General features: G+C 39.4%; 1 protein-coding gene across 1 annotated transcript in view; it reads left to right on the forward strand.

The window, feature by feature from the left end:
* TLL1 (tolloid like 1) overlaps positions 1–12,163 on the forward strand; it is a 196,048-nt gene that overhangs the window by 119,907 nt on the left and 63,978 nt on the right. Inside the window, exons 7-8 of the mRNA XM_074951107.1 lie at positions 263–368; positions 3,327–3,451. Of these exons, the coding sequence (XP_074807208.1) occupies positions 263–368; positions 3,327–3,451 (231 nt within the window). The remainder of the gene's footprint in view (positions 1–262; positions 369–3,326; positions 3,452–12,163) is intronic.

Below are 12,163 nucleotides of genomic sequence, written 5' to 3' on the forward strand. Positions count from 1 at the left end.
ATTGGTGTTCTGTGTCTTATTCACTTACAGTGCACAGGTGAATGAAACAGCTAATTTATATGTATAGTAGAATAAAGTTAGTAGCGGGTGTTCTAGGTGCATGGATCTTCCTCCATTCATCCAGTTAATAAAAGAAATTAATTACTCTGAAGCGCTAGATTCACTAAGATCCATGAGTTTCTGTGAATGGCATTGTAGCTCTTTTACCCCTTCCCAATTATCAAAAGATTCATCTGAGACTTTGCTTATGACTCATTTGTAGGTCAGGAATACAACTTCCTGAAGATGGAGCCTGGAGAGGTGAACTCCCTTGGGGAACCATATGATTTTGACAGCATTATGCACTATGCCAGGAACACCTTCTCAAGGTTGGAGTCTCAGGTTATACCTTTTGACTTTTAATTCCATTCTTGTATGTGAAAACTAGGAACCATAGATTTAACAATGGCATTTCCAGAACAGCTTTAAAATATTATATTCCTTCCGCAGAGAGTGTTCCAACAGAAGTCAAAACACAGCTTGTTGGTTTTCTTTAAATCCAACTATGTAGGATAATTTGATTATTTTTTTAGAAAGACATCGCTTAATGTCCCCTCATAATATTCAATTTCAAAACAGCCTTTTAATCTTATTTTAATTTAGATTTAATGTAAAGATAACCTGGAAACCTCATTTCATAATAGTTGTCTATTACTTTGTAAAACCTCATATGCTGCAAAAAGTTAAATTTAGAAGAATCAAGCACATGAAATATTTAGGTATGTGTTCCTTTCTCTTAGAGTGAAATTCATGTCAGTACATAAAGTCTATGTAATTTGTGTACCTCTGTGGGTGCAGAGAGTGAGATGTAAGTCTGGAAAATGTACCCCACAAACCAGGGCCATGGGAAAGGGCTGGACTAGACTAGAGACAGCAGCTCATTCTGTGCTGCTCATGGTGTTAGTGACATTAGAGCCACACAATCAAGAATCCCATTTTTCCCACATTGGGAGCTCCCACATTGCTGCTCCACTGCCGGTTATCCTTGCACAGCCCGTCTATGAAATTTGAGTGTGGGAAAGGGTCTGACACCCATAGTGCTGATTATATTTCATACCCTGTCGCTCAGCCACTAACCACCCTATAAAAAGGTTATCAGTGTAATGCTAATGGAACCCACAAGGGTAAAGTCTGTGGAGGAGGATTCAGGTTCAAGTCCCTTTTCCATCCCAGACTTTGTGTGAACTTGGGCAAATTGTGTATCCGCTGTATGCCTCAGTTGCCTTCTCTAATATAAGCGCATAGCAGCATGTACATTAAAAAAAAAAAAACAGCCTACCAAAACAGAACACTTCACACACAATCCTCCTCCAGGAAGAAGATGAGTGTGGGAATGAAACACACATGACAGATGTTATTTAATGCACTACTAGAAGGTGCTCAGATACTACGTTGAGGAGGGTGGCATAAGAACTTATATAGAATAGAAAAGAATAACCATAGTCTTAGTGCTCTGTAATTACTACCACATGAAGATTTGGTTTCTGATCCTAGTCTCAGATGCTCCAGTCTGGCAGAAACTGAGAGTGGTATAGGGAATCATATTCTACCCTTAGGCAGAAGAGAGTGTTTTGTATCACTTACAGAAGTCCTTAAGGCCAATAAGGGTTGCCATTGATTATGTTCAGAGGGGGAGTCCTATTCAGTGCGGAACTTTACCATCTGTTAGTAACTAGTATTTCCTTTAGTCACCAGGACCAGGTCAACAAAGACCACAAAACTTCATGAAGTAATAGCCACAACATATAGATAAGTATTAAGACTATCAAGGGCTTGTTGTTTCCATAAGCCTTTTTAAGGTGGTGCTGGAGACCGCAAAAGAGGAATTTAAAATTTTAAATTCACTTGGTTGGTCATTTTCAGGTTATACCAGTGGAAAAATAAAATTGTTTCTCGTTAAAGTTGCTGTTTTGTTTTACAAAAATCCTGCTTTGTTACTAGAAATAGTTATTCAGGTGGTCAGTTAGTACTTTGAACTGTTTCTTCTAATATTTGAAATAGAAGTATTTCCTACAGTCTCTCTTTATGGAATAATTCCAGTGATGTCATCGGGAGCTTTATGTGTGCAATGACAGCCGGATATAGGCCAGACATTCAAAATGGCCAATCTAGTGTACTTTAAAAAGCAACCTCTATTCCTAGGCTCAGATTTCTGCCTTAACACTGAGTATTATGAAACCACATTATGCAGTCAATACTGATAAATGGTAATACAAGATTTTAGCTTTTGGTGTATGTGCTACAAGTATAAATGAGTATCAAAAATAAGAAAGAAAATCTAGCAAAATGTGTAAGAAGCCCAGTGACATGACATCAGAATTCAAAGGTTTTCAGACTCTGTAGCATGTTAATGGAACATATTTCTTTGTTCATATTGCTCCTAATATTAATTTAATACTACCAAAATTAACTCATGAAAAATCAGGTTTTTAAAAAATCAGACGTAAATCCATCAAACCAAGGACATTCTGAGATAAGATTAATACCTAATCTTGTTCTCTGGTACATCAGAGTCATTTGGAGTAATTCTTCTGAAGTCAAATGAGTTAGCATGGATTTGTAATCGAAAGCAGAATTTGGCTCACCATTCATGTCTTAGCAGCGGCAGGATAGCTCAGGAGTCTAACACATAACAGAAGAATGCTCTTACTACATACCCTTACATTGAACTAGCTTAGCACAGTTGCATGAATTAAAGATGCATTGGCAACCTTAATTCTGAATCACCCTGCTTTTCATGGCTGTAAGTAAGACCTTTAACACCTCCTTGAAACTTCATTCAGAACAGGGACTTCAGAGGAAGAATTTCACAACAAGGCAATGTGTAATTGTTTGTGTTTTTTAAATATGGAATGCTTCACGAATTTGCGCGTCCTCCTTGCCAGGCAGACAAAACAGGCTAAGCAAACAACAGATCCTGTCTTCAGTGTGACAAGTGCTAGGTCCCAACAATCTTTTTCATTGAATTTAAATTTGAATAGGAAATTTCTGGGCTGTTATTATCTATTCAGAATACAAAAGTAGTTGCCAGTTTGCATTAAAGCAAGACTATTTTCTAATATCATTGCTACTGTTTAAGCCATATTTTAAACTTGGGGAATTTTTCTCTTCCATTCACTTTTTCTTTGCTTTTGTTTGTTTCATATTTTGCATTTTACTTTTTTAATTATGCCAAATATGTTTATTATTTATAAAATAAATATTATATAATATAAAAACAAGGACAGTTTTATTAAAAATTGCTAAGGTTTTATGAGTCTATTTTTGTTGGTTTTTTTTTTTTTTAGGGGTATGTTTCTGGATACCATTCTTCCTTCCCGTGATGATAATGGTATACGACCTGCCATTGGTCAGCGTACTCGTCTAAGTAAAGGAGATATTGCACAGGCAAGAAAGCTGTACAGATGTCCAGGTATTTCACCATAAAAACACACACACACACACACACACACACACAAGCATGCTTCACTCTGTTGTTGAAGAGAAATAATAAATCTTTTCAGTAGTCTGTTTACTAATCCGTTTCCATGCTGGCAAGTGATGTGTACAGGTCAAGAATCAGATCATAAAAATGTTGCAGGTGAGGACTGTGGAATGCAAAGCTTTTCGTGTAGATAAACTTCCTGAAACTGAATTTACTCATGTGACAGTTCCATTCTTGCTTGCGTTAGTTTTTCAGTGACTAGAAAAAATAACATAATACTTTGTCAGTTCTTATTTACATTTTGTAATTTAAAACCCGAGATATACTTAGATAGATTATAGCGATTTGTAGTGTAACACGACATTGGAATCTGAGGGTCCTCCAAAGGATCATTCTCAACATTTTTGTGTGCACATAAGTATGAATGGAGTGCAGAAATGACATTTTTAATCAATAAACATATTACACCCCTGCAGTAAGTTATATCTTGTAGACACATTTTGCCTATTCAGAATATGAAAATGTGCAATTTAAAACTACAAATTAAGTGAATTATAAGTGCACTGATAAGATCAGATACAGTTACATGTCTATTATAGTCAGTGTTTGAATACCATCAGCCTAGTTATACCAATTCTTTTAAAACAGTTTTGAAGTAGAGTTATAGTCTGATCTCTCAGACACTGATGTAAATCTGAGCAACTCAGTTTAAGCCAAGGGGCTCAGTCCTTTACCATTGTGGTGTGTGTCAGAGATGGGAGAGCAGGCTGTGGATTCCCAATTATGGGTTTGGCTGGGGCCAGTTCAAAATTTAGTGTAATTTAGAGCAGCCTCAGGGTTACCACAATGGCCATCTACCAGCCAGAATTTGCCAGAGTGCAGCATGCTCTCACCATGCCCCATATGGTGGGCTAGGAAGGACATGATGGCTGGGAGAATTCCCACCTGATTGTTGAAGCCAGTTATATGGCCACTTTGTACCACTTGAGCCACAAAAGGACTCAGGATTGAGCCAGTGGATTGCTTGAGATTTACATTAGTGTCAGTGGGATCAGAATCTGGCAAAGGATGTGTGTATGCACACAACACAAAGTAAGTGGCATGAGAGTTATCAGTTGGCTAACAGGTTTCAGAGTAACAGCCGTGTTAGTCTGTATTCGCAAAAAGAAAAGGAGTACTTGTGGCACCTTAGAGACTAACCAATTTATTTGAGCATAAGCTTTCGTGAGCTACAGCTCACTTCATCGGATGCATACTGTGGAATGTTTAGAAGATCTTATTATATACACACAAAGCATGAAAAAATACCTCCTCCCACCCCACTCTCCTGCTGGTAATAGCTTATCTAAAGTGATCACTCTCCTTATAATGTGTATGATAATCAAGTTGGGCCATTTCCAGCACAAATCCAGGTTTTCACCCCCCCCCCGCCCCCACCCACCCACACACAAACTCACTCTCCTGCTGGTAATAGCTTATCTAAAGGACCACTCTCCTTACAATGTGTATGATAATCAAGGTGGGCCATTTCCAACACAAATCCAGGTTTTCTCACCCCCCCTGCCACCCCCCCCCCCCACAAACTCACTCTCCTGCTAGTAATAGCTTATCCAAAGTGACCACTCTACTTACATTGTGTATGATAATCAAGGTGGGCCATTTCCAGCACAAATCCAGGGTTTAACAGGGTCTGGGGCGGGGGGGTAGGAAAAAACAAGGGGAAATAGGCTACCTTGCATAATGATTAAGCCACTCCCAGTCTCTATTCAAGCCTAAGTTAATTGTATCCAATTTGCAAATGAATTCCAATTCAGCAGTTTCTCGCTGGAGTCTGGATTTGAAGTTTTTTTGTTGTAAAATAGCGACTTTCATGTCTGTAATCGCGTGACCAGAGAGATTGAAGTGTTCTCTGACTGGTTTATGAATGTTATAATTCTTGACATCTGATTTGTGTCCATCTACTCTTTTACGTAGAGACTGTCCAGTTTGACCAATGTACATGGCAGAGGGGCATTGCTGGCACATGATGGCATATATCACATTGGTGGATGTGCAGGTGAATGAGCCTCTGATAGTGTGGCTGATGTTATTAGGCCCTGTGATGGTGTCCCCTGAATAGATATGTGGGCACAGTTGGCAACGGGCTTTGTTGCAAGGATAGGTTCCTGGGTTAGTGGTTCTGTTGTGTGGTATGTGGTTGCTGGTGAGTATTTGCTTCAGGTTGGGGGGCTGTCTGTAGGCAAGGACTGGCCTGTCTCCCAAGATTTGTGAGAGTGTTGGGTCATCCTTCAGGATAGGTTGTAGATCCTTAATAATGCGTTGGAGGGGTTTTAGTTGGGGGCTGAAGGTGACGGCTAGTGGCGTTCTGTTATTTTCTTTGTTAGGCCTGTCCTGTAGTAGGTGACTTCTGGGAACTCTTCTGGCTCTATCAATCTGTTTCTTCACTTCCGCAGGTGGATATTGTAGTTGTAAGAATGCTTGATAGAGATCTTGTAGGTGTCTGTCTCTGTCTGAGGGGTTGGAGCAAATGCGGTTGTATTGCAGAGCTTGGCTGTAGACGATGGATTGTGTGGTGTGGTCAGGGTGAAAGCTGGAGGCATGTAGGTAGGAATAGCGGTCAGTAGGTTTCCGGTATAGGGTGGTGTTGATGTGACCATCGTTTATTAGCACTGTAGTGTCCAGGAAGTGGATCTCTTGTGTGGACTGGACCAGGCTGAGGTTGATGGTGGGATGGAAATTGTTGAAATCATGGTGGAATTCCTCAAGGGGTTCTTTTCCATGGGTCCAGATGATGAAGATGTCATCAATATAGCGCAAGTAGAGTAGGGGCGTTAGGGGACGAGAGCTGAGGAAGCGTTGTTCTAAATCAGCCATAAAAATGGCTGTGGCATACTGTGGGGCCATGCGGGTACCCATAGCAGTGCCGCTGATTTGAAGGTATACATTGTCCCCAAATGTAAAATAGTTATGGGTAAGGACAAAGTCACAAAGTTCAGCCACCAGGTTAGCCGTGACATTATCGGGGATAGTGTTCCTGACGTCTTGTAGTCCATCTTTGTGTGGAATGTAGGTGCAGAGGCCTTCTACATCCATAGTGGCCAGGATGGTGTTTTCAGGAAGATCACCGATGGATTGTAGTTTCCTCAGGAAGTCAGTGGTGTCTCGAAGGTAGCTGGGAGTGCTGGTAGCGTAGGGCCTGAGGAGGGAGTCTACATAGCCAGACAATCCTGCTGTCAGGGTGCCAATGCCTGAGATGATGGGGCGCCCAGGATTTCCAGGTTTATGGATCTTGGGTAGTAGATAGAATATCCCAGGTCTGGGTTCCAGGGGTGTGTCTGTGCGGATTTGATCTTGTGCTTTTTCAGGGAGTTTCTTGAGCAAATGCTGTAGTTGCTTTTGGTAACTCTCAGTGGGATCAGAGGGTAATGGCTTGTAGAAAGTGGTGTTGGAGAGCTGCCGAGCAGCCTCTTGTTCATATTCCGACCTATTCATGATGACAACAGCACCTCCTTTGTCAGCCTTTTTGATTATGATGTCAGAGTTGTTTCTGAGGCTGTGGATGACATTGTGTTCCGCACAGCTGAGGTTATGGGGCAAGTGATGCTGCTTTTCCACAATTTCAGCCCGTGCACGTCGGCGGAAGCACTCTATGTAGAAGTCCAGTCTGCTGTTTCGACCTTCAGGAGGAGTCCACCTAGAATCCTTCTTTTTGTAGTGTTGGTAGGGAGGTCTCTGTGGATTAGTATGTTGTTCAGAGGTATGTTGGAAATATTCCTTGAGTCGGAGACGTCGAAAATAGGATTCCAGGTCACCACAGAACTGTATCATGTTCGTGGGGGTGGAGGGGCAGAAGGAGAGGCCCCGAGATAGGACAGCTGCTTCTGCTGGGCTGAGAGTATAGTTGGATAGGTTAACAATATTGCTGGGTGGGTTGAGGGAACCATTGCTGTAGCCCCTTGTGGCATGTAGTAGTTTAGAAAGTTTAGTGTCCTTTTTCTTTTGTAGAGAAGCAAAGTGTGTGTTGTAAATGGCTTGTCTAGTTTTAGTAAAGTCCAGCCACGAGGAAGTTTGTGTGGAAGGTTGTTTTTTTATGAGAGTATCCATTTTTGAGAACTCATTCTTAATCTTTCCCTGTTTGCTGTAGAGGATGTTGATCAGGTGATTCCGCAGTTTCTTTGAGAGCTTGTGGCACAAGCTGTCAGCATAGTCTGTATGGTATGTAGATTGTAATGGATTTTTTACCTTCAGTCCTTTTGGTACGATGTCCGTCTGTTTGCATTTGGAAAGGAGGATGATGTCTGTTTGTATCTGTACAAGTTTTTTCATGCAGTTGATAGATTTCCACTCCATACGGCTAAATGCAGTGCCTTGCATAATGACAGGTTGGCTAACAGTTATACATTGATTTGGTGAATTAAGTTCTTCCATGTACACTGTACAGAGTTGTAGGGTGACCAAGGAAACCATCTTCTATAATTTCCTTTTAAAATAATTTCAACAGCCTGAAAAACCCTTTAGGAGCCATTTTTAAAATGTTATTTGTAATTTTTTACAATATAAATAGATTTCAATAAATAAGATACTTGCATAAATACATTATGCACTACTCAATAGATTGTCAAAGAGTAAAATATGCATGGGGGAAGAGAGTCTTTTTGTCTTACAAGCACTTAGGAATGATAGACACCTACAGGCACCAGCGAAATTCTTGAAGATGAAGAGAGTCAGTAGAGCCAAGAACGCTGTGCGTTCAGTCAGTATTTGTGTGATCAAAATGAATGAAGTAAACACCTCATTATATTCTGACAATATGTAGTACATCTGAATGACACCCTAGGCATGCATTTGTTTTTTTCAATCTATTTGGAAAATAGATTGAAAACTAAAACTAACCTCAAAACAAATGTTCAGGGAAAAGAAGTTTTTATGTTCGCCATGATGATTATTCATAACTGGCCATAGATATTGTCGGTGTTTTGTTCTGCAGTGATCTTTGGGTCTGCAGGAGTCTGGCTTTACAATATCATACAATGCTTCTGTTTTCAATATGCTTTGAAAAATAGTAGCTATTATTTGCAGCACTGACAGACTAATACACTCATTGGAATGAATGAGACTAGTTGAATGAGTAAGAGATGCAGGAGTATGTCCCTTTTTTGTGAAACACTTTGGCAAATTTTGGGACGAAGGTTGTTGTATAAGGATCTGGTTTACTTGCATGAGTTAGTCCTATCACAGTGAGTAAGAATGCTCATGTGAGTAAAACCACAGGATTAGCTCTAAATGTAAAATATTATTATTTAATATAAAATGGTAAATGTCCTCCATTAGTAAAATATTGAAAATGAAAAAATGCTTAAATTGCAAAACATACAGCAAAGATTTCAAAAATTAACATCCAAGAATAAACAAAACAACCTTCAGAAACTGGTACACTATTGTGATTAAAATATATTTCACTGCAGACGGTAAGGAATATTAAGAGTTAATAGAGACATATTAAGCTTTCGGTTGCATGTGAAACAACATGGGATCATGTTAATATAGCAGGCTGTGAAACTTCTGATGTTTGTTGTATTTCATAGCTATGCTCTATTACCTGTGTGGGTTGGAAAATGCTAATCACAATGTTTGCTTGTGGTAGAACAACAGTGTTATTAACAGTGTGAATATTTGCATAGTTTTCTACTTCTATGCTTTAATTACATTAATTTTAATAAAATAAAACAGAGACACAGAAGATAATCATTTGAATGACATGATTTTTATGGAATATATTCAATTTGGGGCTTTTTAAAGGAATTCTTATGTACTTGACTGTATTCATCCTGATATTTCCACTTCCAAATCTCCAATTAGTCCTATAATCAGAGGCTATCCAGGAAGCCATCTATTGCTTCTGAGGGATTACAAATACTTGTGTGGAATCCTGACCATGATCAGTACTCTGCACTGAGGGTTATTTAGAATAAAGCACCTGAAGAGTTGCTGGGTGAATATTCCTGTTTCTCCAGCTTCTCTAGCCTGTGGGAAAACAGCCTCACTGGTGTTTAGTTAGTGTCATTACCCTAGAAAGTGTTTACAGGATGAGAGACATATTTCAACTTTGGAGAGACTGGGTGATAAAATGATATGTCCTGTTTTCACCAGGTGTGAAGGTGCCAGGACTATAAGATTTATAAGATAGGAGTTTGATCGTTTGTACTTTTTAGTTTGGATTGTGGTTTTTGTGACCTGTGTCAAGGAGAAAACAGCTACTGATTTGGCACAGTTACTTCTTAATATTAAGTAAACAGAAAATACTCTTCCAGCATTTTGGCCCAGGTGTGCAGACTCTGAGCCTTTGAAATTTTACACATATATGATTACGAAAAAAAGGAGTAGGAAAAATAAATGAAGGAGAAGATGGACAAAGATAGGGACAAAGCAAAAGGCAGATGAGTAGGAAAAAAGGGGGAAAGGAAGGAGGGGTAAATATGGAGAGGAGCAGGTGGAGCAAGGCTGGCAGTAGAGAGTTTAGGAAGGAAAGAGGCAGGAGGAGAGAAGTTTTGCCAAACAACCAGAGTTTAAATTGTGAAAAGCAGTCTCATCACATCATTGGTGTACTGGGACTGTGAAGTTCTTGAGGGGGAGGTCCAGTTTCTTTCCTGTCCTGCTGCTGCTGAAATGGTCTCTGCTGTTCCTAGATTTAATCCCTGGAAAGTCCAGCTTTGCTTCTTCTACACTGTATAATTGGTTCAGGGAGGGGGAAGAGAGGCTTCAGAGGCTTGGGAGGGAGAGCGGGCCACAACTTCTCCCTTTCCCATTCCTGCTGTTGCTGAGGAAGACCCTGCTGCTCCTGGGGCCTGGCCCAGACCTCCCTGTTTGGTCAGAAATAGTTGGCCACTAATTCTATGCTCCTTATTTTCTTCATGCCCAACTTGAGACACCTGGAGTCTGATTTGCAAAAGTGCTGAGCACTCACAGCTGCAACTGGCATCAATAGGAGCTGTGTTTTGAACATATAAAATGTTAAGTACTAAGAAAAATCGTGCCGTGGGCATATAAGGTTTGCAGCCCAAAATTAGTGGATGCTTGACAGTTGTAGCCTTAATTTCATGTGCTTCAGATCCACACCCATAAATTGGTGATACTTAATACCACTTTACCTCACAGGGGTGTTGTAAAGATAAATTCATTACTGTTTGAACCACTCATATACTGTGATGATAAATGCCATAGAAAAACCCACAAGGAAACTAATAATTCTGTATTCAGTGCATTGTTTAAACGGTGTGTGCCAAATAAGTCCACGGGGGCCACACACAGAATGATAAAAGGATAGAAGGATAAAAAAAAATATTGAAAGCTACCCATTCAGTAAAAACAGTCCATCTTACAAACTGAATGAGGCAGTGGTCCTGTGGAAAAAATATTATGTGATCATGTAATTAAAGGCTGTATCATAATGCATGCACTTGAATTAATTTAGGCATTTCCCAATTTTTGAGCTTTTGGTTTTGCAACCTGAAATACATATGTACAGCACCAATACTATTCTCCAGTCCAGCTTCAGTGCAGGAAACTAAAATACTTCCTTAACATTTTTATACAAGTAAGCCACCATTAAATCAGAGCAGAGTCACCATTAAATCAGTTATCATTTACACACATTTACCATACAGTGATACTGAGACTCTTTTTAGTATTTCCCCCATAACTGTAAAAGAAGATACTGCGGCATCTCAAACACTTGTATGTAGCAAATACCGATTATGGTTTGGTTTTTTTTAGTTTAAAGATATAGTATTTATCTTTTGCAAGTATTTTAAAGGTATCTTTTATTGTGGTGATATGCTTCACATATTTGTAAATATTAGGGGCCTTGTAACTTTCAAATTTCAGTTTGACTCTTAATCAGGGAGGGAGCAGATCAGGTCAGCAAAATTTTGCAGACATGCTAGGGTTTTGCTAACCCATGCTATATAGTTAATGAAATGTCGACAAATTTCACTGCTTTGTATGTGTGTATGGTGTGACACACGTGACTGTTTCCATATCCTTTTATCTCTTTGCTATCTGTAAAAATTGCTGATCTTCATAAGGAAGAGGCAGAAATAATTTCCCTCTTCTCACACATCCCGCCCACCCCCCACAGAACTCCCTTGGTTTCTATAAGGGGTGTTAGAAGTGCAAACTACTTGAGCTGTAAAATAAACAGATTGCCATTCCATACTGGAAGGACTGCAGTTTTGTTTCTACTACATGCCTAACCTAATAAAATTGAAATAGGGCATAACATCTAGAGAAGCCAGGCAATAGAGGAAATACCAGCTATGTTAACCTTTAATAAAGGAGTAAAAGTGATCTTTCTAAAAACAAAGGTGTGTAACATAGAGGTAGTAATTAGTTTATTCTGGCATGAAAAATACCAAAATTGGCTCTTAGGAAATATAAATAAGTCACCATACATTTAATTGTATCATATGGTCACATTTCTTTTTAATAGTGGAGCCCATTACTCATGGACTGCAATGGTCAGTGAAATAGTTTATAGTGAAGCATTTCATAAGCCTAATCACAAATAATGTAATTGTTAGCAGTCCAATTATGGAAAGAAACCCTCTGAATTCTCTTGTGATGGAATTTTAACTAACTGCTTCAAGAACCACTGAACCATTGAAAAAAAATGTGCTTTTAAACAAGGGGGGTGCCCAAATA

Source organism: Natator depressus, chromosome 4, assembly GCF_965152275.1.
Source record: "Natator depressus isolate rNatDep1 chromosome 4, rNatDep2.hap1, whole genome shotgun sequence".
In the NCBI taxonomy this organism is placed as follows: domain Eukaryota; kingdom Metazoa; phylum Chordata; order Testudines; family Cheloniidae; genus Natator; species Natator depressus.